The 24,792-nt window shown below is 30.1% G+C and overlaps 4 protein-coding genes and 3 pseudogenes across 7 annotated transcripts, besides 1 other annotated feature; 6 read left to right on the top strand and 1 right to left on the bottom strand.

Moving 5' to 3' along the window:
* Positions 1-604: 604 nt before the first annotated feature.
* Positions 605-8,255, top strand: TVAGG3_0882470 (platelet formation protein family; the record flags this gene model as incomplete). Its single annotated transcript, XM_001300779.1, has 1 exon — positions 605-8,194. The coding sequence occupies one exon, from the start codon at positions 605-607 to the stop codon at positions 8,192-8,194; it is 7,590 nt and encodes a 2,529-aa protein (XP_001300780.1).
* A 2,142-nt stretch (positions 8,256-10,397) lies between these two features.
* Positions 10,398-24,792: part of a mobile genetic element that runs on past the window's edge.
* Positions 10,463-11,611, top strand: TVAGG3_0882460 (uncharacterized protein; the record flags this gene model as incomplete). The annotated part of the gene is made up of 1 exon (XM_051250478.1): positions 10,463-11,611. One exon carries the CDS (start codon positions 10,463-10,465, stop codon positions 11,609-11,611), a length of 1,149 nt encoding a protein of 382 aa, XP_051085953.1.
* Positions 11,653-13,224, top strand: TVAGG3_0882450 (annotated as a pseudogene). Its single transcript has one exon. A coding segment is annotated over exon 1 (1,572 nt).
* On the top strand, positions 14,545-15,117 carry TVAGG3_0882440 (DNA/RNA polymerase superfamily; the record flags this gene model as incomplete). The annotated part of the gene is made up of 1 exon (XM_051250477.1): positions 14,545-15,117. One exon carries the CDS (start codon positions 14,545-14,547, stop codon positions 15,115-15,117), a length of 573 nt encoding a protein of 190 aa, XP_051085952.1.
* Positions 17,226-17,441, bottom strand: TVAGG3_0882430 (uncharacterized protein; the record flags this gene model as incomplete). The annotated part of the gene is made up of 1 exon (XM_051250476.1): positions 17,226-17,441. The coding sequence occupies one exon, from the start codon at positions 17,439-17,441 to the stop codon at positions 17,226-17,228; it is 216 nt and encodes a 71-aa protein (XP_051085951.1).
* On the top strand, positions 20,112-20,683 carry TVAGG3_0882420 (annotated as a pseudogene). Its single transcript has one exon. A coding segment is annotated over exon 1 (572 nt).
* TVAGG3_0882410 lies at positions 23,376-24,544 on the top strand (annotated as a pseudogene). Its single transcript has one exon. A coding segment is annotated over exon 1 (1,169 nt).

Genomic DNA, 24,792 nt, shown 5'->3' with positions numbered 1-24,792 from the left:
ATCTCTTAAATTCTTCACAATTTGTGAAACTTTTTTGATTCGAAAAATGATGGATGGTAAATAACATAACATAATTGAGGTAATTAGAATATATACCACTATCTAATTCATAATCAACTATAAAACTTTACGAAACCATACAAATAATTCAGAATTCAGACCTGTTATAATCTTATGACCCGCAAAAGAAGAAATTCGTTTATATTGCTTAAATCTATTAGTTTCATCAATGTAGAGACGCTTTTATAACTTTCTTTTTTCAATAATTTTTCATTCGCTTTGCAATAATTCTATATATATCCCAGTAGCAGATGCATTATCAATTCTAGCAGGAAATTATTTTTATTAATAGTCGCTATTGATTCCCGATTTTCAATAATTTATTCTTTGAGGTTATATTGAAATCCGAAAAATGTCAGTTGAAAAAACTGCAAGAATATAGCATGCACATTGTGATTTATTTTTACATTTTGTCAGAATATCGTTTTCAAAAAAAGTATGATTGCTTATCTTACAATTCACTAATATAGTGATTTCAGATCAATAAAATAAAATTGAAGTTGGATCGATAAATTTTCCTTCAATATTTTAAAAGTGACTAATTATGAGTGTGAAAAATGAATTAGTTGAATCAATGGCAGAAATGATTGTTGTAATGTTAAATGAATGCGGTGGAAAGGAATATTCCAAAACACTTGCAATTACAATTCAAGTGATTCCTTTCTTCACAGAAATTTTCAATAATATTACAAAAGATATCGATAAAACAAGCGTTCAAACTGCATCGCAGCGATATCTACAATCAATACTGCAAAATATTGACATGTTTTCACAACAACAACCTGAATTTAAAACCATTATTGATTTTCTTACGAAATTCATGAATTTTGCAAGTATCCTCGGCGTAGAAAGATTATTTGCGTCCATTTATGTTACTGCCGTTCAATTTTGCCAATCTGATAGTGATAATCTCAATTTATTAACACCTTCATTAACTCAATTGCTTAGTATTCCCGCTCTTGCAAACAATTTTATCGAAAATGATGGACTTATGTTTGCAATATTCCAAAAAATGATGAAAAAAAAGACATTATTGAGCGAAACGGCGCTAAAAATTATATTCGCAAACATTCATAAATACAATCTAGCTCTAGATGTTTCTAGTGCTTCCAAAATTTTCCAAATTGTTTCTCAATCTTTTGATTCTTTATTATTAGACGAATCCAAGCAATTTTCACAACTTATATTATATCTTATACAACTAGATCCTAAGAAACTTTATCCTCTTGCTATTGAATCTGGCTTATTCGTACAAATGATTCACACAATTGTAAAATTACAAGATGTGTCCGACTCAGTTGCCACGATACTAACAGATTATATTAACATGAATCCTGATCCATCACAATTACCACCCGCTATCGGTTTTTTAGTTGACGCTCTTACAAATGAAAATTTAATCAATCCTGACACTTACAATACCTTACTAACTTCACTCGACCAATACATACAAGACAGAAAGCCTTCTGAAGACATTCTGAAATCCCACCTTATCAGTCCAATTGCTTTTTCCATGAATCTGTCAAATACAAAAGCTGTCGAAAAATATATCGGTATGCTCGTTTACTTAAGATATACACTAAATTATAACATACTTCCAATCGTACCGGGAATTCTTAGATTTTGTAATTTGACTACAGCTTTAAATGTCGATCTTACGGATTTATTTCATTTACTTTTACAAATGGATACAGAATTCCAACCTTTTGCTCTCTCATTTTTCGCGCCTTTCGTTACAACTCTCAATTATTCCGACTCAAAGGAGTTGTTCAATAAATATCCGCAATTAGTATTGTTTTTACAAAGATTTTATGAATCCCTCCCAAATCAACAAGAAAAGAACAAAATATTAAAAATATTTATTTCAATCTTTGCAGATCTTGACAATAAGACCGAAGCGAAATATTGTTTGGCCCAACTGCTGCAAGGTGCTTCCGTTTATCCACAAATTATCGATTATCTTATGAATTATATCGAAATACAAAAAGATTCAAGCTGTTTCGTAGAAGTACTTATGATATCATCAAAGTCATCATCGCTACTTGCGGAATACCTCAGATTAAATACAATTGGAACCGTAATTCAGCTTTATCAAATGAAATTATTGGATATTAAGACTTTGGTTAACTACGTTAGCATATTATCACAAGGTAGATTTATAAGAGACTATAACCGCATGATTTCGGACTATATTGACAGATTAGATAATTTTAATTTATCTCCAGAGGAATTTTTAAGATTTTCATTTGGTAAAATGCTTACTGATGAAATATCCAAACCGAAAGTCTGCTTCCCAACCCTTATTCAAAGAGCAGAACGATATGATATTACGGATCTCTACGATCTCCTTCTTATTGAGCTATATGGTGAATACGAGAACCCTCTAGAAAGTCCCTACTTACCACGAATCTCAGGAACTTACGTTTGCCCTAAATTATCCAAAAAGATTGCGGACAATTCTTTATTATTCAAAGCGTGTTCATCACATGAAGAAAACAAGTTCCCCTTATTCCAGTTTCCTGGCGAAGAAGCCAAGTTTTCCATCAAACATGACGATAACATTTCAATTTTAACTTTTTGGTTCAAATTAATTGAATCAAAAATTTCTGAGTTTGTCACTTTTCAAGGTGTAAAGTTAACCTTATCCAAAAAAGGACTTATGCTTGACAACAACTTGATAAGTAAGATAGACTCGCAAAACTGGTATTTCATTTATTTGAAATCCGATGACAATAATTTGAATATTTACGTCAATGGAAAATTAGAAGGAAACACGAAAGTTGTTGCGAAAGGGAATACGACAATTGGTGGAAAAAGCACCAATTTCATCACTACAATCATTAGAATGTATGATCAGAAATCAGATGAAATGGATAATGTCATGAAAAACGGTTATGACTGTTTGAAAAAACTGAAATCATTATTACACATTTCTCCAAACGAGTTTTTGGATATTGATTCCAATTATTCACTTCCTAAATGTGTAACAGGATCTCCGCAGATCATTCCGAACTATCCGTTGCCTAAATACATAAGAAATGTTTTGGGCGGATTCCATTACATCCTCCAAAAATTCTTTGAAAAGGAAATTGACGAAAAAGACGGTTTGAACTATTTAGAAGGTTTAATTAATTATCAAAGAAGAGGAGAAACAGATTTCGACAATCTTAAGTTTGCGGAAAGAATGTCTGTCATTGCTTCTTTCTTTGAATTCTCATCAGACATTGTCAAATCATTAATTGATTTATTTACGAATCCTATTGTTGACTGGATTTCTTTTGAGTCATTTTTCTTGGATATTGATAGATTGATGACTTCCAGTTACAAATCAATTATTTTTGATACATTACTTGATTTGTCATCGAAAGAAAAATTCCCTAATTATTCATTAAATGTGTTGTTGTGGTTACTTTTAATTGGAACAGAACAATCAAGAGAAATCACTCAAATTGTTTCAAAATTAAAAGCTGTCCACAAAATTTCAACAACATCTTTATTCGCTTCTTGTTACAAATGCCAATGTTTTCCTTTATTAGATCCTAATCTTATGTTTAATATCCTTGAAAACACTGTTAGTTGTTCACATTTGTTGTATAATTTACCACACGACGTTGTCATGAAAGTTGTTTATAATATACAATTCGATGACAACATGTCAAACATCCTTAAGAATATATTGATTAGTTTGAATCAACAGATAATGTTTGAAGACACATGGTCTGCAATTATTCATATTGTTACTCATGGTTCATGTAGTGATTATAACAACATAAATCTCCAGAATTTTGATATAAATTTGATTTTTCCTTTCTTGTCATTAATTGGTTCTCTTGTTTATGGATCAAGTATATCGAAACAAGATAACAAATGGGCTAAAATAGGTACAACAATATTAGATGAATTCTCAAATACTGTTATACCAAAACAAAAGAAATTTGGCCAAGAATTTACAATGTGGTCATCAATTTTAATGTGTCTTGGTTATTCACTTTATAATGATGACAGCATTGCTCCTGATCCAACGAGATGCGAAGTAATCTTTGGCTTCAAACCACGTCCATCGCAGAAGATGAGACGTGTTTCAGATGCTGGTCCAAGAATAGGAGGAAGAAGAAGGAGTTCAACAGTTAAAAACCTCTTCCAAGACAGCAAAATACAATTTATGCCGGCATCAAGTCCAAGAATTCCTAAAATTGCTGATGATGATTCTTTCATAAATAAAAAAGTTTCAGGAAATGTTTCTGAAAGTGATAATGTTACAGATGTTTCTGATGTTTCAATTGAAGATCAAGTTAACTCCGGTTCCCAAGGACGGATCAATTTCTCATCTCCTCCTTCTCCTCCTTTATCTGTTCCTTCTTCAACGTATTCAACATATTCATCTTCATCAAGGAAACTTACAAAAACAACTGTTCCTTCTTTTAATGGTCTTAACTTGCCAATTCCTCAATTACCAGGTGTTAGCAACAAAGTTGGATCATTGCCAAAAAAAACTCCTGTTGTTAACTCTAATTTGAGTTTTCCTGCTTCTGTAGAAAACTCTGCTTCTTCATTTATAATAAGCGGATTACCAGGAGAAGTCAAATTCAACAGCATGATTGAAAAAGAACTTGAAGTAACAATTAAGAAGTCAATTCCTTCTAAAATTGAACTTAATCCAGGTGCAAACGTTGTTATGGTTATTCCAAAACAAACTGATGAATTCTTTAGTCCTCTTTTCTCTGATATTGATGATTATTTACATTATTGCACAGAACTCTTCAAAGATGCAGAAATAGACAATGAAAACCAAACAGTTAATGAAAATGTTATGGAAAGCGTTGCATTATTTATTAAAAATATTGTTGTAACATCAAATAATGCACAAACAATTCTTATTCCTCCATGTTCAAGTTGTCCGAAATCTTATACAAGTATGTTACTCAGCAAAATCATTAATTTACTTCTTACTAAAACAGAACAACTTGATAGAACTATTTTCTCACATGTCTGCAACTTAATTTTAGATGGTTGGCTCAATGAACATACAGAAGAAGTCCTTAATTTGAGTATAAGGAAATGTTTCGAAGATAAATCTCTTATTAACACTAATTTCCTTCTTTGTTTGGCTTTTCTGCCAAGAATTACAGCAACTCTTGGTGATTTGATTAACGAGAATTGCGAATGGATCTTCAACAGTGATATCATCAAAGAATATCCTTATGTTAGCGCATGCATATGGCAAACATGTAAAATGGTTCATAACATGGATAAAATTGTTGAATTTCTTAATAAAAGTAATGATAAATGGCAGAAAGTGTTTAATGATCAATCAGACAATCCATTGCAATCTGCCAAAGCAATTCAATCTGTTAATGAAGGATGCCAACATAGATCTGAACAGATGAACGAACGTCTTCAAAAATCAAAAGCATCAACACATGAAAAAATTGACAAAATAAGAATTACAGGAAATGAATTCATTTCTAACATCAGTCAGATGACTGCTATGGCAAATACTGTTACTGATTTACTACGCCGCATGTATCTTGAAAGCTTTGAATGTAGTTATTGCATGACATTACGTAAGAAAGAATTAATTTCTTGGTCAATTTCTAAATTTAAACCGCATAAAAGTGACAGAAAATGTTTGACATTTTTAGGAGACACATTTCTTCCATCACGAAGATTTGATCCATCTCCATTAGAATACGAAATGCCTCCTTATCCAGGTGGCTCCATTCCTGATTTATACAAGACATTGTACAAAGAGAATATCTTTGAAGAAACTTCTCTTTATCACTTCACTTGTAGAATTTATCCACCTGTCTCAGAGATTGTCGATGAAAAACATAAAATGTTCTGTTGGAATTTCGAGATAAACACGAATCTTCGTTTATGGATTTTGGAGAATTTGTTAAACGAAGGAAACGAATTCAAGAACATTTTTAATTGCCACATTCTTTGGGGAATTGATCCACTCGAAGGAGTTATCTTAATAACACAGAATGAATTCATTTTCCTTGAAGGATTTAGGTACAACAAAGAAATAGGATTCGAAGTCATCGAACAGACAGAAAGTGAAAACCTTTCAATGAGATATTACGGACACATAATATTAAATAACTATTTTGGAAAGTCATTCACTTTCTTCGGTCATATCTCATTCAGACTTTGTTTGAACGAGCTCATTGATATAAGGATTCATAATTGGCTTCAGAAGAAATCATCTGCTGTATTAACTTTCATTCGTGGCCAACAATTTGTTGTTATAACTGATGTTACAAATAACGTCAAATTTATTCAGATTTTGGATCAAATTATTGAACAAACAGACCAAAGTCTTCCTCCTTTTGTATCATCTTTTATGACACCTATCAATACTTCACGTCTTCTTCGTAATACATCACTCAAAGACATAACAAACAAATGGGTAAATGGAGATATCTCGACATTTACTTATATTTGCATTGTCAATATTCTGAGTGGAAGAACAATTGTTGATCACACACAATACTATGTTTTCCCATGGGTATTGAGTGATTACGATAACGAAGATGTTCGTGAAAGTTCGTTAAGAGATTTAAGATTACCAATGGGCCAACTTCCTTCAGATAGAAAGAAAGGTTATGATAATACTTACGAAGATTCTGATCATTCTTTCTATTATGGAAGCCATTATATGCATTTCGGTGTTGTTCTCTTCTTTAATTTCCGTGCAGATCCATTCTGTTTGCTTGGAATTCATCTCAACCGTGGTTGGGACCATCCAAACAGAATCTTCACTTCTGTTTCTGATTCATGGCGTTCTGCAAGTTTCTCAACTCCCGCAGATGTTAAAGAACTCACGCCACAATTGTACAACAGTCCTGAAATCTTGAAATCAACATCATTCAGATTTGTTTCAACAGAAAGAGATGCAAGCTTTGTTGTTCTTCCAAAATGGTCATCATCTGAATACGATTTCTCCCAGAAAATGATGTTTTCTCTTGAACAAGAAAAAGTTGGAAAAGGAATTGGAAATTGGTTCGATCTCATCTTCGGAGAGAAAAGCCGTGGTGAACTTGCAATAGAAAGCAAGAACTTGTTCCATCCTTTGACATACGCAGATAGAGTTCAAAGTGATGATCCTCTTGAAACAGAAGCAAATGAAATGTGTATTTTGAATTTCGGACAATGTCCTGAACAAATTTTCACCAAAACTCATCCGAATCAAAAGAGTAGTTACACATGGAATTTGATGACAAATCGTGATTTGTTTATTCAACAAATCAATCCACAATCAGATAAGGCATCATATTGTCTTGTTTATGAAAATAATTTGTCATTCTTTGATGAAAAACAATTTATTCTTCCAGAAATGAAATCGCCAATTAACATTAATTCTCTTATTCATCATAATTACTCAAAATATTGTTATTCTAATGATGGAATTTATCTTTGCACATCGATCAAAGAAGGTCTTGTTATTATTTATAGAATCTTTTATAAGAAAGAACAAGCAACAAATGCAGCATTGATTGATAAGTTTTATATTGATGGAAAAATCACAAGTTTATGTATTAGTTCTGTTCATTATATTTTGTGCATTTCATATGAAAACAAAGTTGATGTTTATGACATCGGAACAAGAACAATTCTTCATAATATTGAAACAGATTCATTGATAAACAAAATTATAATTGATGACAATTCAGGAATTATGTTCTTTGTTCATCATCACAGTGTTGATTCATATAGTATCAGTAGTGATAAATTATATACATTTGCTAATGAAAACAATACAAGAATCACATGTTTCAAATCTTCTAATTTACCTACTTCTTTTGTTGATCGTTTTGTTGTTTTGTGCAGTGAAGATAATAGTTTGAAATTCATCCGTACATGCGACATGAGCCTCATTTCGAGCATCAATCTTCCTGTTTGCGCTGAAAATGTTTTTATACAAGACAAATGTTCACGTCTTGTGTTTGTTTCATCAGATAAAAGATGGTTCAGCGTTGAAAGTCTTGATTTATCAGTTGAATACCCTCTCAAGAAGACATATTGTGTCAATTGCTGTGTTTGTGGAAGCGATTTGAACAAATCAATCGACACTTGTGATAAATGTGGTCGATTCCTTTGTTCCAAATGCAAACAATTGTGCAAACACTAATTTTATTATAATTTTAATTTTTATTTGTTAGTAAAATCATTTAATTATTATTTCGCTCTACTAAGACATAAAGTTTAATCTATGTTATTCAATTTATCATTCGAAATTATTCATTAGATTTGCATTAATATAGTTTCAATAACTATATGAGAAGTATTTTATCTTTGCCTGATGTTAAATCAAATTCCGAAATTATATGTTAGAACATTTATTTGCACCATGTAAAATAAGAAGTTTGGCTATTTCTTTATTATTATTACATTTTGCATAATGAAGAGCAGTTTTCCCATCTTTATCTTTTGTTTTGATATTTACACCATACGAAATAAGAATTTCGGGGGTTTCTTTACTATTATTACTTGCTGTTATATGAAGAGCTGTGATTATATCATTATCTCTTTCATTGATATTTGCACCATGTGAAATAAGAAGTTCGACTATTTCTTTCCTATTATTTTCTGCGGCTTTATGAAGAGTGGTTTTTCCATCATAATCTTTTTCATTGATATTTGCACCATGTAAAATAAGATTTTCAGCTATTTCCTTATTATTCCATGTTGTATAATGAAGAGTGGTTTTTCCATCTTTATCTTATGTATTGATATTTGCATCATGGGAAACAAGAAGTTCGGCTATTTCTTTCCCATTATAATGTGCTGCAATATGAAGAGCGGTCCCTCCTTCCTTATTTCTTTCATTGATATTTACATCATGTGAAATAAGAAGTTCGACTATTTCTTTACTATTATTCCATATTGCATAATGAAGAGGGGTTTTTTCATCATTATCTTTTTCATTGATATTTGCACCATTTGAAATAATAAGTTCGGCTGTTTCTTTACTATTTTAATGTGCCGCATAATGAAGAGCAGTTACTTTTCTATAATTTTTTTCATTGATAATTATACCATGTGGAATAAGAAGTTCAGCTGTTTCTTTACTATTATTAATTGCTGCTTTATGAAGAGCAATTATTCCGTCTAAAAGTTTTTTTATTGATATCTACACCTAATGAAAGGAAATATATCAATCGAATTTTTTTAAATTCATGAAATAAGAGATTACAAATGAGAAGTGTAGTTCAAAAAAATAAAGAGATTTTAAAATTTTATAAAAGAATCAAAGCCTAAAAAACATTCATGTAATGAGCAAATAATCAAAAAAAGGTAGACAAATAGTTTATTTATATATTAATCTTTGATATAGCTGATTTATTGACATTTTATGAAATATTTCATATTAAAAAGCAATAATATATATCAATATTTGATGGATTGATTGTAATTAGCGATTTCGTTAATGTGGAGGCGGCAAGAATAATTGAAATATTGAAAATTGAAATATTGAACTCAAAGATAAATTGAGGAATCCTAGAGATAGACATTTATGGTAAAGAGCTATGTGCTAGGATGCTCCATTGCAACAATAAAATTTAAGTCTGGTTCAGAATTTTCTACCTAATGCGCTATAGAATTTATAAATTTAGATTATTTGAATTAAAAAGAATCGTTATTAAGATATATGAGCGATTCCATCGATTATAATGAATATGGAAAGCATTTTGAAGAATACATTGATGACGAGGTCTTGTATACAGAAGTTCCGCATAATGATATCATAAAAATGTTAAAGTTTACAACAATCAATATTGAAAATGCAGAAAAATTTATTATTCGTTATAAGTTACATCATAATTGCATGGAAACAGTCGAATCATTGCTTAATATCTCGGATTTTGAATTTGGTGAAGATATTGATAAAGTATTTCTTTTTTTGGATTCACTTTCATCAATATTATCAACCACACTTTTTACAAAACTATCACATTTCTTTAAAAACATAGTTGATCAACATAAAATTATTAAATCAGAATTTGATAAACTAAATAAAACTGTTCAATCACTTCAAAACGAACAAACTAAATTAAAAAATTCTAAATCTAGCGATAGTAATAATATATCTCATTCATCATTCAAAATGAATAAAGAATTAGAGGAGTAGTATATGTGGACGGGTTGTGTGACTTTTTTTGTAAACGTAAGAATTCATACAATATTGAACGATTTTGTATCATTTTTTTTAACATATGAAGTAAAAAATGTATGATTCTTACGGTTTTTATTCTTACGTTTTTGAATAAATTAAGATTTAAAAATTTTCAAAATTGTAAGACATTTACACTCAGCCCATAATGAAATAAAAGATAAAAAATTGACTTCTTACGTAAAATTAAAACTAAGTTAAATTTATTTTTTTATTTTATAATAAATGAGTATAACAACTAATTCATTGAAATCTTTAAAGTTCACTAATTCAGAATTAGAAAATATTTTAGAAAATTTTGGAGACGGTTCTTATCCAACATATATGCAGAATGTGAAAGAGTTTTCCAGATTGTTGAATGAATTTAAATATAACGGACCAATTACTAAAAAGGCTATAATGAGATATTTATATCCCAAAAAAGTTGAAAAACAGGAGAATATTCCTCTTTATGGTCCAGAGGACCTGGGCTCAGAGAGCCTCGAAACACCTCCTGAATATTTTGAAGAAAAAATTAAACAAGATGAATATTATAACGATGAGATTGAGAAATTGGAACAATTAAGAAATGAAATAGATGAAAGAATTAAGGAATTAAGAGAAGTTGAAAAATATAATGAAAATGAAGTAGAGGGTTTAATGAATATCCCAGCTTCAGAATCAGAAGTTCAGAAATCTCATGAAGAAAGATATAAAAATTATGTCTTAGAATCAACACAAAATTTATTAGATGGTGAAATAGATGAAACACTTTCGGAAGAAGGTATTAAATTTATTCATAAACATAAGTTACAATTTATTGACGATGGAGATTATCCATGTATATTACTTTCACCTCCTCTTGATTCTGAAAAATTCAAAAAAGCACTGAAAAATGTAACATATGCAACAAATACGATTAAGAAAGAAGACCATGATATTTACACAAATTATTATTTAAATAAATGTACAGGTGTTGATAAAGTTTTTGATTTGTTAGATAAAATATCAAAAGAAACAATTGGAACCTATAAAATTTTATGTGATTGTGGTTTCATTATTGAAGATACCAATAATGTTTCATATGAAAGAACAGCACCGAAGGAAGACGAAGTTGAAAGGTCTATACCATTCGTTATTAAGAACATAAAAGATATGAAAACTTATAAACATTATATTTATTCATTTATTTCAGAAAAAATGGAAGCAACCCATAAAACATCATCTCATCATTTTATAGCTATTCATACATTCCTTTTCAAAGTTGTGAAATTAAATAAGACAGGAATTAGATTTAATGTATCAGGGTACGCATTCTTGAGTAAATTAAAATGTATTCGTCACGTCGCGGATGATAAAAATTTATGTGTTCTTAATTCATTTTATGGGCTTTAAAGAATAAACTTTATTTTTTAATTTTTTTTATTCTTACATAAATGAACAAAAACGGAACAGCTAAAATGAATGATAATCAAATAAGAGCCGAAGGTAGAAGGTTATTTAAACGCTTCTATAACATTCCTGATGGTGTTAATCCTAAAACTCGTAGAAGCTATTTAAATGAAGCAATAGATGCATATGAAGGGTTTGACATTTCATCAGAAAGTGAGAGATTAGCGAGAATGTTAAATGTTAATATTGATTTCTATTATTGTGATCCTCAACCAGAAGACGTAGACATTAACAAGGTAGACTTTCCATTAGTGGAATCAATAATGATAGATCCAGAATTTGAAACAGTAAATATTTTATTAACACAGAGTCCATGTGGAAAACTTCACGCTGACAGAATTACAGACGTTGAAGCACTCACAGGATATAAAGTTTGCCCCTTTTGCAAAGAAGAAGTATATTCTATCCGTGATGATCCAGAAAGGAAAAACCAAAGAAGATTTTTAAAACATTGTGAGAAATGTAAAGAAAATAATGGAAGATTAATTCAAGACGTTCAATTGCAAAACACACAACAACCATATGCACCACATATCACGAAACAGAAGATATATCAATGGCTATTAGCACATAATTTGCAGGTATTATAAACCAACAAGATATTATATTACTTTTGACTTCGAAACATTAGAGACTAAAGAAGAACTTCAACTTTCTGAATGTGCAACTTTGAACGCTTACTTAAAACCATTCATGGTATCATCAACTGTCAAAATAAAGCCGCAAAGCGGCGAGGACGTAGACCGTGATAAAACATTTACGAGGAATTTTTGCTTAACATCAAGTGATTCGTTCATCTCTGATTGGATTGAATTTTTATTTTCAACCTGTTCATTAGTTGCTAAATCAAATATTGAACAATATGAAGAATTAATGAATACATTAAATGAGAAACAAAAGGAAGCAATGAAAGAGCTTTTAGATGAAGAATTTAATAAAGTGAATATCATAGGTTTTAATTCGGGAAAGTTTGATTTAAATTTAATTCTTCGTGATTTAAATACTGCAAAATGGAAGATAAAATCAATGCTGGGTTCTTCTTCTCAATTTAAGCAAGTCATAGTAAAGAAAACAAACGTTCCATATGAATTGAGATTTATTGACATCAGAAATTATATAGCGGGTGGAACATTAGACCAATTCACTCAAGATTTCGGAAACAATAAATCACGTGTTAAATCCTTTTTCCCTTATCAATTCATCACATGGGAGAATTACGAAGATGAATTATATAAAGGAACCATTCACTCAAGATTCATTTTATTCAGCATTAACACAAGAAACAATATCCGATTCAGATTATCAAATATATCTCAATGATGCTAAAAACTTTAAGAATAGATTAGAATATTTTATTCATTATTGCAATAAAGATGTTGAAATTATGATTGACCCAATTGATAAAATTATCGAAGAAACATTTTTTATAAAATTGACATGCTTCATAATCTTTCTTTATCATCGAATGCATCAATGATTCGTTACGCGTTAGCATATAAGAACTTCAATCCTAACGAAACATATCCAGAAGAAGAAAATGTGGAATCAAGTTTTGAATTAACAAAAAAGTATTGGAAATATAAAATTGAATCATATAAGAAACAAGATGAAAAAGCAGAAAGGGATACTAAAAACAATGTTTCAATGGATGACTATCAATACTATCACGATTTAATCCTTTCATCTAAATGCAAAATGTGTGGTAAAGCGTTTACATATGTAAATAAACCAACATTGGATAGAATAGATAATGAAAAACCACATACCAAAGAAAATTGTCAGTTAATGTGTTGTTATTGCAATGTCGTAAAATCAAATAAAGATGAAGATGTTCAACGTTTAAGAATCAATTTAAGAAATTATGCATTAAAAAATAATTTACCAATGACTTTAGATTCAGTTGAAGCTTATCACATTCTCCGTAATGGAATTACTGGTGGTCTATCAAATGTTCAACATCGTGTTAATCTTAAAGGAATCACGCACATTAATAAACTTTCATATAATCCAGAAACTAAAACTGTATCAAATGAGGACACCACCAACATTATGACTCATTTCGTTGGAGTTGACTTTAATTCATTATATCCTTCATCATTTTCATCTAATCCTCATGATTTCATTCAATATACTGACCATAAAATGTATATGCGGGAAGATTGAATGGTGTTATCATTTGTGATACAGCAACAAAGAAAGCAAAAGCACTGGGAATAATTAAGAAGAAAAATACTTTATTCGTGGCTGAAGTAAAGGGTCACATTGATGAAAAATACATTAATGATTACATTAACTTTTTACCGATAATAAGAAACTTAGATATTATCACAGATGAAAAAACAATTGGCAGTTTTATGTATAATTACATGAAATCAAACAATCTACCAGTTGACCAGAAACAGAGGAAATTAACTCAGTTAGCATCAACACACAACCAATATCAACCATTTTCTTCTTATTATCTTTGGTATCTAATAGACAGATTTCATTTTATCATTGATGATATTCAATCAATTTTAACATTTACGAAAAACACTTGTTTTAATGAATTTGCGAACGAATTTATGAACGAAAGACAAAAGGCTGAATTAGAAGGAAATAAAGGAAAAAGTTTATTTTGCAAGATTTCACTTAATGGATCATATGGTTACGATGCAATGAATACACAAAATTACGCAAAGACTAAAATAATGAATGCACAGAAGTCACGCGTTGCATGTATGTCAAATAAGTTTAAAAACATAAGAGAAATAGGTGAGGATACATATCAAGTGATGCTAAAAGATAGATTTTATAGATGTGATACATGTTTACAAGAGGCATTCTTCACTTTAGATAATGCTAAATACTGGTATTTGGTTTTCATTTATGATTTTATGTATAAATGCATGAATGTTAATCGTTTTCATTTCATTGAAGGTGATACTGATTCATCTTATTGGGCTATTGCTGGCGATCCAAATCTTCCTAACACTCAAGCATTTCAAGCAATTGTTACCGATAAACAATTTTATGATAAAAACATTTTCAAATTCGCACCTTTTGATTTCTTCTGTTTTGATGAGAAATTTAAACCTAAATTAAAGAATAAAGCTGAAGAAAAAGCACATGAGAAGAAGTTATTGGGTTTAGCAATTGAGAAACAAGGTGATAACATGGTTGCTTTATGCCCTAAGTGTTATACATCATTCAACGGTTCAATTGATGGAAGTGATTTTAAAAAGATTGCACAAAAAATGGAAGGTGTTAGTTTACGACAAAATAAACAATTAACACCTAAAAATTATTTGGATATAATAAATGATAAATTGATATTTGATGGTCAGAATATTAATTTACAACTTAAAAATGGGTCAATGACTCGCTTAACAATTGGTAAGACTGCATTAACAGGAGCACACACTAAGGCTGTATGTTGTGAAAATGGATGTTGTATGCCATTTATTTAATAAAATACCACAGAAGAGACAAAAGGAACCGTTAATGATGGTTTTGATACTATGATTCAAAGAGGTGGGCACCCTTAAAACATTGATTTTATTTTTATATAAATGGATAACGTAGATTTAAAAATTTTAATTGCTGATTTAGTATTTAATCAAAATTTTCTTGATTATTATGATTTAAAAGCATATCTCCAAAAATATGATAACAATATAACGGGTGATGATATGGAATATTATTATCCATATTATAAAAATGAAATTTTGAAATATCATAATAAAATAATTTCTGAAATTAAAGACAAAATTAAAAATAATGAATATTCAAAGGGAAAAACTAAATCACAGCTTAAACAGTTGAAAGATTTCAAAAATAAAGTATTAACAGAAGAAGATATTGATGAATTATATAAATTATATAATCCTGAGCCACAAAAACCAAAGGAACAAAACACCCAGGTCCTTCAGACCATAAATGAAGCACAAGCTTTAATTTATGATTCATTAGTTAAACCATATTCAGCCCGACTTTTAAATGAAGATCAACTTTTGGAATTCATCCTTCAACATAAACTCGAAGCGGGAAAGTATATCAAACCTTTATATACAGCATATTTAAAACAAATGAATAGAATACATCCAGAATTAATGAAGGGGGGAATGAAATCCAAAATCAAAGCAGATAAAATTAAACCACTTACAACACCAAAACCTCCAACAGTAGTACCTCCTCCTCCTTCAGTTAATCCTTCATCATTCACTTTATTATATCCATTTCAAACATTTAAGAAGCAAAAAGATTTTAAAAAGGATTTCAAGATATTAAATAAACCAATTGACCCAAAAATTCAACCGTTAAAGGAAAAATTTAGTCGCCCTTCATTTGCTCCATATCCATATTCATACGAAATCGATCATCTGGAATATTCAAAAGGAAAAGTTACTTATTTATTTGCCATTAACATTAACACTAGATATTTATATTGCATTCCAGTGAAAGGGAAAACAGAACAGGAAACAAGAAGAGCTATTCAATACTTACTAGATCATGAAAGAGTAGATAATATCAGGGGTGATGGTGATAAAGGATTTCAGGCAGCTATGACTCATTATTTCCCACAAATTAATTTTTACTTTTCATCCTCTCCATATACGTTTCATAATAAAATAGTTGATGCGGTAATGAGAACTCTTAGAGATGCGTTAGGGGTTAACGGTCAGATATACTGGGATGGAAATCATGACTCCATCATACAGCAGTTAGTATATTATTACAATAATACATGGCATAGAACTATAAACATGAAACCAGTGGAAATGAAAAATGATATTTCAAAAGAATGGGAATATATTAGAAAGCAAATGGAAAGGTTGAATGATGTTAAACGTGAACAAATTAATTCGGGGCTCATGAATTTTAAACAAGGAAATAAAGTTTTAATTCATCTCGATTATGGAAAAACTGATAAATCAATGACAAAAAGAAGACGAAGATTTGACACAATAGCTGAATTTGTTAGATATATTAACGGCAATGCATTAGTTGAAGTTGACAATAAATTAATAGAAATTCCGATTTATTTTATTACTCCATTATATTTAAATAATATTTAATTTTTTTATTTCGTAAGAAATGAGTGACAACAAAGCAGCCAAGAGTCCAGACAATGAATATAAAAAGAAACTAAACAGAATTAAATCAAAAATATGCTATTACAAAAAGAAGCCACAATGCGGTGGGGTTGATGCCCATAAAACTAATGGAACTGAAAACGATGAAGAGAGGAAAGAAATAATCGAAAAATTAGAATATAAGTGATGAAATATATTTTTTAATTAATATTAAATCAGAAATGGCGGCAGGATTCTTTAAAAAATTATGGGATGGAATTAAGAAAGCTGCGGGTTGGGTTCATAAAAATATTATTAAACACGTTGCAAACTTTTTGGCACCAGTAGCGAAAACGGCAGGAACTATCATAGGTGGAGTATTAGGTACTAAAGCAGGTAATCCAGCGATGGGAGCACAAGCAGGTAACGCAATTGGTGGAATAGCTGAAGGAATACTTAATAAAATAGGAGGTAGATAGTGGAAAAATAAATAAATATTATTTTTATCTTAGTATCGGTTGAAGTCTTTGATAAACTTTTTCTCCTTTATTTAATATTTCTCTTATTGGGGCAGCTTTTGGTGTTATTGATTCAGCAACGTCACTAATTGCTTCTTTATTCTTAAATATCCAATTTGCTCCTTTCTTCATTGTTTCCCAAACTTTATGCGCTCCTCTTTTTACTTTATCCCACAGTTTCTTAAAGAATCCTGCAGCCATAGTTGATTATTTCATTAAAATTAAAAATTCATTTTCATCTTTTAATTTTGATTTTTTATTATTAATAAATGACGACTAACTATTTGGTGCCAAACACTAAACCGATTAATGGAAATGTGTTTCATTCATTCGAAAAGATAAATGAAATATTCGCAAAGAATGATGGTAGAAGATATTATAGAGAACTTGAAAGTTCATGCTATGACTCTGATACTCCATATTTTGATGATAAACAAACTCATTTAAGAATTACAAATCCGGCTCATGATGTGAATCAATTAGGTGACACATATATTAAACGCAAAGTTAAAGCAACTCTAGTTTCAAATAAAGCTTTCACATGTGATGCCGCTTTTAAATGCATGCGTTTATTCGTTGGTTACAAATCATCAAATCAAAGCTTTAAACAATTAGAAGTAGAAACCGAAAGAGGTGATGCCGGTTATCTTCAGATGGATTGTGCCCGTGAATCTTTCGTATTTGCAACATATAAACCAAAATCAGAAAGGAAAGTTAAAAAGTTTGTTCATTCGTTATATAATAATGTTCAAAAATATGATAACTCAGTATGTGGTAAATATATGACCCTTCAGAAGTTTTCAAGAAAGCAAATGAAGAAGTTGATGTCACTTTTGATATGATTATTCCGGTAAATGATTTGTTAGCATTTCAGGCGTTCGATGATTATCCTAAATCATTTGGTGAAATCATTCTTAAATATTATGTTTTCAGGGATACTTTAGTATTTTGTCAGGTTGACCCGTTAAGAGTTGCTGATTTACAAAATTACGTTTATGAAAAGATAACTGATGAAAATTATGAAAAGATTATGAATCATGTTTATAAATATGATCGTAAATTCCAACAAATCGGACTTCCTGCCAAATTAATTACAAGCTTAGCCGCTACATCTGCTGACGCAACAGTTGATGACGTTATTATTTCATGCACAAAGATGGAAGTTTTAGAGGATAAATGCATTACACCAGGATACGGTTTAATTGAAGAATCAGTTAAAGCAATACCACGTTTATTCAGTAAGGAAGATCCATTCATGATTCCAGCTCAACATATTGACGTTCGTTCACTAAATGGAGGTTGCATCACTCCTGAAGGTATTAGCTCAGATTTCTCATACGCTCTTCATAATGTTACAGATGTGTGTTAACATTTCCGAAGAATGCAATGCAAAGAACAGTTTTAGAAAATCCAATGCTTCGAGGTCTTCAGGTCACTATAGATTCCAGAAACTTCCCCGATCAAGCGATGACCACAGTGGGCGACATATTCTTTACACGTATGCTTCAAGCTTCTGATTTATATGGAGTGAATGAATGCACAGAAGAATACGAGGACTCATTAACTAGACCACTGAATGATGATAATGGCACGCCATTAGCTAGAACATGGGAAGACCAAACTTCATTCTTATGCACTATTCCAGTTCAACGTGATGGAGCGGGTATATTCTTTGATGGATTAGAAACTTTCAACTCACAAGTTACAGTACAAGTGAAAGCTTATCCAATCATTCAGGGTGAAAATGACACTTACTGTTCAAAGGTGACAAATCCTCCTCAGGTTTGGTTTACTAGGACTACGTATTGGACATGGACACCGGACGAAGGTTTGAAATATCATCCAACAGGTACACCACCACAGTATAGAAGTTCATATGATGAAATATTGATGAATAGAAATGTTTAAAATTATAAATTTATTTTTGATTAAATGGATTTAAATTCATCCACCCCTTATGAAGAATTAGCAGGAGTATATAATACATACGTATATAATGATAATTAAAAGCATTGAGTGATAAATAGAAATGCTCTATCTAAGGAAAAATTAATGAAAATTCCATATTCTGAATGTTATTTAAATTCAATCACTGCAGCAATTGGTAAACAAAATAAAGGTAAAACATTAACGATATTAAAACAAATTATCATTATTGCTAACACTTCCCCCATTCACATGTGTTAATTTATATCAACCGTTCAGGTTCACCTTCAGATGATACATTTGAATCTTTAAAGCATTTAATCAAAATTCCAATTATTTATTTATCACAAGAAGAAGCAGAAGATTATTTAAAAAACTTTTTAATGTATAAAGAATTATATAATACAATCAAGAAGCAAGGATTAGAGGATAAAATTATTGATAAACAACGGGATGAATTATTTGAAACACTTTCTATTTCAAATTTTGATAAAGAATTTTTGCATTCACTAATTTTTCTAGATGATGCCGTGAAATCAAAACTAATAACAAATGAGAAATCATATTTTAATCAGTTATTAACTCAATGTCGACACATTCAGTGTTCATTCTTTATGGCTGTTCAATATTCAAAGCATTAAGCACAAACATTAAATCAAACTGTCCACCCTTTTCATTTTCAGTGGTTTAGTCGTCAACAGTTGAACGTTATGCTTTATCAAGTGAATTTACCAATGAGCATTAATGAACTTTACACACAATATCAACAATTAGGTGAACATGGAAAAATAATAGTTGATTTAAATAAAGGTTCCATTAAATTTGATTAACTTTTTATAATTAATTTTTATTTTTTATTTATAATTAAACATGACAGAAATAGCAAATCTTCTACAGGTTCCATTAAAACAAGGGACAAACAAAAAGGGTGCATATAATAGAACTATGAAAGTTCCAGACGGAATGAAAGAATTAGTCCACATTGTTGCCGGTCTTCAAAAGATGTTAAACAAATGAGAAACGTTTTAACATTACCAGAAGCTCAAGCATATGCCAAACGTCATGGACCAAATTGGGAAGCACATGAAGCAGACATTACAGGACCAAATGGAAAGCCTGATGGTATAAATGAAGTTTTCGTTACTGATGGTCAAGGAAATATTAAAGTCATAAATGGGTATAAATTAACAATGACGGATTATCCTAAACGTAAAGCATATAATGAATGTTATCCTATGCAATTTGATGAAAATGGAAAAGCTGTTAAACAATACATTGGAGAAGGTGAAAATGGTCCAATATTCATACCATCTTATTCCATATTCTTATTTCAATGAAAAATTAAATGCTATTGAAGAGGGACCGGATGGATTACCACGATATGTTAATCAGTTTGATGGTCAATATGCAAATTTGAGACCTGAAATTCCAGCTAAGAAATTCTTTAAAGTTGCTTTATTCGATCCAGTGTTCAATGAACAGAAAGAAGCAATGAAAGCAGAATTTAAACCAATTCAAGTGGCAAGAATTTCTTCATCTTCACTTTCAGAAGCGTTCAAGGAATTGATAAAGAAACCACTTTATTCTCAACAAGGTTATAACTTTGATTTAATTAAAGAAAGTGATAGACGTAAATTAGAAAAATCAGATGGTTTTAAGAATGCATGTAATGAAATGATTAAAGATATTGTAAATGATAAAATAAGACTGGAAGAAACTCAAAGCAATATCAATAACATAATTGGTGCAGTTACAAAGAAAGTATAAGCAAACAAGGATGAACCTTGGGATATTACCGTAACAACTAAATAAAACTTTAAATATATTTTTCTTTTTTTATTCGATTATAAATGAGAAGACGTTTCACTAGTCAAAAGAACACTAACGCAAAAGCAGAGATTACGGTTGGTTATAACGTAAATGATGATAAATCACGAATTATTCAAAATGTTAAAGTTAATGTTAGTCCTGAATTAACAAGGTCAGCAACTCAACCAAATTTATTAACTCGTGACTTACCGAAAAAGGAGGAGCAAAATAAAGAAGATGAACCCGGTAAAGAACCTGTTGAAATTCCCACTTATCCAACATACCCCCCACCTCTTTCATCAAACATCGAGAACCCAGGAATCTACGATTCCAGTCGCAATGCGCCATATAAAATAGACATTAATTCAGAATTAATGAAAATTTACCGTGATATAATAATTAATAATTATGATTCAATAATAAATTTAATTGACCAATCTGGTTTAATTATTTTACCTTATGAATCATTAATTCACATTATCGCCATTCTTTGTGATGTTCAAGATTCAGACGTTAAGATTCAATTTTTCATAGATGATGAGGTTTCATGCTGCGGAACAGTTGCAAAAATAAATCCTATAAAGGATATTAGCACAATTAAGATATCAAAGAACGGAACAACAACTGAACTTCATTTAACATATAATGATATTTATAATAAAATAGTTGATGAATATAAAATATCACTTGAAAAATTCTTTGTTAAGGCTATTTAATATTCAAGCATTAACATTATCGAATAATAATCCTTTGAATCATAATCAATAATAATTGACCTTTCACCAGTTTCTATCGTTTGTTTTATTTCTTTTTGTTCCCCACTATCTGGATCGGTCATTGTAATTGTTTTTGTTATAGTATCAGCTTTATCTTTAACTTCAATCTTTTTTCCATCGGGATATTTAAACCAAAATTCCAAAAATTCGATATTGTCAATCTGTTCATATTTTAATCTATCAATTACATTTTTAATACCATCTGAAAATCTTATGAAATGGTCATTATATGGGTTTGATTGAACTAAATTTGAATGAAGTGAAATATAACCTGTTGATGAATATGACATCGACTCATATTTTCTGAAAACACTAAAATTTATAACATGAATGAATTTCTTATTCGTTGAATTTATGAATTCTTGAGGTAATCTTATCTAGTTTTATTTATCACTGGAAAATAACGCTTTACCATATTTTTAATCGTAATAAAAATGTCAATTATCAATATTATTTCGAATAATAACTGTGAATTAAATTTAACAGTTAGCGGAATTTATAATGTTACTCTCGTTTCTGTGAGTGGTAAATTTAATCCCATTCTTTTAGACCCTTCAGATTATATATCATTTATTAAAGATGACCTTGAAAAAACGTATGATATGTATATAAATAATGTGATAGCGAAATGGGATATTAACACGATTTTAAGTTATTTAAATGAATCATTTATCGTATGGTATGAAGAAAATTTTAAAAAAACCTGATAAACTTTTTGAACTTGATGAAATAAATAACCTTATTAAATTCCGCTGAAAATTAAATTTTGTTCTCCTCATCTTCGTTCATTGTTGGGGATATTAAATTTTGAAAAAGATGTTGGGGATGTTTTGTATTCTGACACTGGTTCCAATTTCATTTTAATCAAATGTGATAAAGTTAATACCCCAATGAGATTTTCACATCAAACATTAGACCCTAACTCTTACCCATCAATACAAAACATTTTATCCATCAACTTAAACACATTTTCTTTATCATATCCGTTTCAATTATCCGGGAATTCATTTATTCTTCATTCAAAAGATTTATCAAATATTAAATTTAGAATAACTGACCTATTTGATTGTGATTTAGAATTTATGAATGAAATATTATGGCAATTTCAAATAGAGAAAATAGCTGATGAGATAACAGATTAAATATTTATTTTTAAATCGTAATAAATGATTAAACAACAGCAACCACAACAACTTAAGGCACAAACACCCAGGTCCTTCAGACCATTACATACGCCATATATGCATATAATTCAAAGACGGCAGAACAAACGCAAAGGTTGAAATATGGAGATTTGGAGATAGTATTGAAAAATGAACATTTCGAATTCGTTTGCAAAGGTGGTGCAGTGATATCAAATATAAAAGAAATTTTATTTATGAATTCAAAAATTAAAGGAATAACGGATGATATAACATCAATTCCACCAGAAGAACAGAGATATTACGCATTAAATGCATTTCCTAAAGTTTTGAAGATTGGAAGATTTAATTTAAATGAGGAATTCATAAAAGGTTTCCTAAATGACATAATGGAGAAAGCAGATAAGGAATATGTGGATAGTGAGTTAAAGAAGAGGACAGATAAGGAATATGTGGATGAAAAAGATAATGAAATTAAAGAAATGGTTGAATGGTATCATGAATGGACATCAAAGATTTTAAAAACTAAAGCTGATACAGGATGGGTTTCAGGATGTTTAGACCTTAAAGCGGATAAAACATATGTTAACGATGAGTTAGGGAAGAAGGCAGATAAAACATATGTTAACGAAATATACCAAAGTTTGATAGGAACAAAAAATATTGAAACTATTGTTGGCGACTTTTCTGTCAATGAAGAAAATAAATATTTTAGATGGCAGTTTGTACACTCCTTAAAAAATGGTATACGGTGGAAACTCATTCCGAAAAATAACAATGAAATGTATGTAAGTTATAAAAAGAATAATGGCACACAAGTTAAAGTTCCATTAGACAACAACTGCTACTTAAACTTATATGGAGACGAACAAAAGAAATATTTAAGAGTTTATGAAATGGTAGATATGACATTGCCTGACCCAGCTCCAGCACCATATTATTATGACTATGGGGATGATGTCAGAACACCACATGTAGATGAACAAAAGTTAACATTATATTTAGATTATTATAGATATAAAAGATATAATGCAATAGAAAAAACGAGAATAGTATATTATTATACAGATGACAGAAATAAATATTATAGTCAAGATTTTACCTACCCTGAAAACATAAGATTATATTATAAAAAATATTCTGACACAAACCAGAAGAAACCTGAAATAGTTACACTATATTTTAAGTTCAAAAGAGACAATCCTATAATATCTCATATGTTTGATTTAATGAACCCAGTAGGTTCTATTTATACATCTATGGATGCAAGAGGTCCTCAAGTAATGTTTGGTGTTGGTGCATGGGAACAAATAGTTGACAGGTTTTTGTATTGTGCAAACTCTTCAAAGGAAACAGGGGAAGTAAAACGATTTCAGGTGAAAATTTACCTGCACATAGTCACTACATAGATTTAAGCACATCTCAAGCAGGTTGGCATAAGCATAGATATTGGGATTGGTCAGGAATGACAAAAGGTAAAGGATATGATGTTAAAGACGACGTTAAGTTTGCCATAAATTGTTACTGGAGTGACACTCAGGGAGAAGGAAACCATACACATTTCGTTTCAGGATATACACAAACAACGGGACAAAGTAAAGAATACATGCCACCATTTATGACTGTATTCGCATGGTATAGAGTTCAATGAACGCTCAATGTTTGTAAAACAAACTTTAGAACGGACTGAAAGTCCTGAGCTCAAAAGAGCGAACGGTATAATTTAACATTTTATTTTTATCATAAATGACAAAATTAATTAAGCCAACTATTTCTAAATTAATGATACCAATGAAATCATTTCATGGAGTACTTATCCCAGGTTCGTCACAATTAGCCGGGGCAAGTGTTGTGACTCAAGGTGGAACATTAGCGAATCCATTCAAATTATTAACTAAA

Source organism: Trichomonas vaginalis, chromosome VI (assembly GCF_026262505.1).
Source record: "Trichomonas vaginalis G3 chromosome VI, whole genome shotgun sequence".
Taxonomy (NCBI): Eukaryota; Parabasalia; order Trichomonadida; family Trichomonadidae; genus Trichomonas; species Trichomonas vaginalis.
This window is presented reverse-complemented; position numbering and strand designations above follow the sequence as displayed.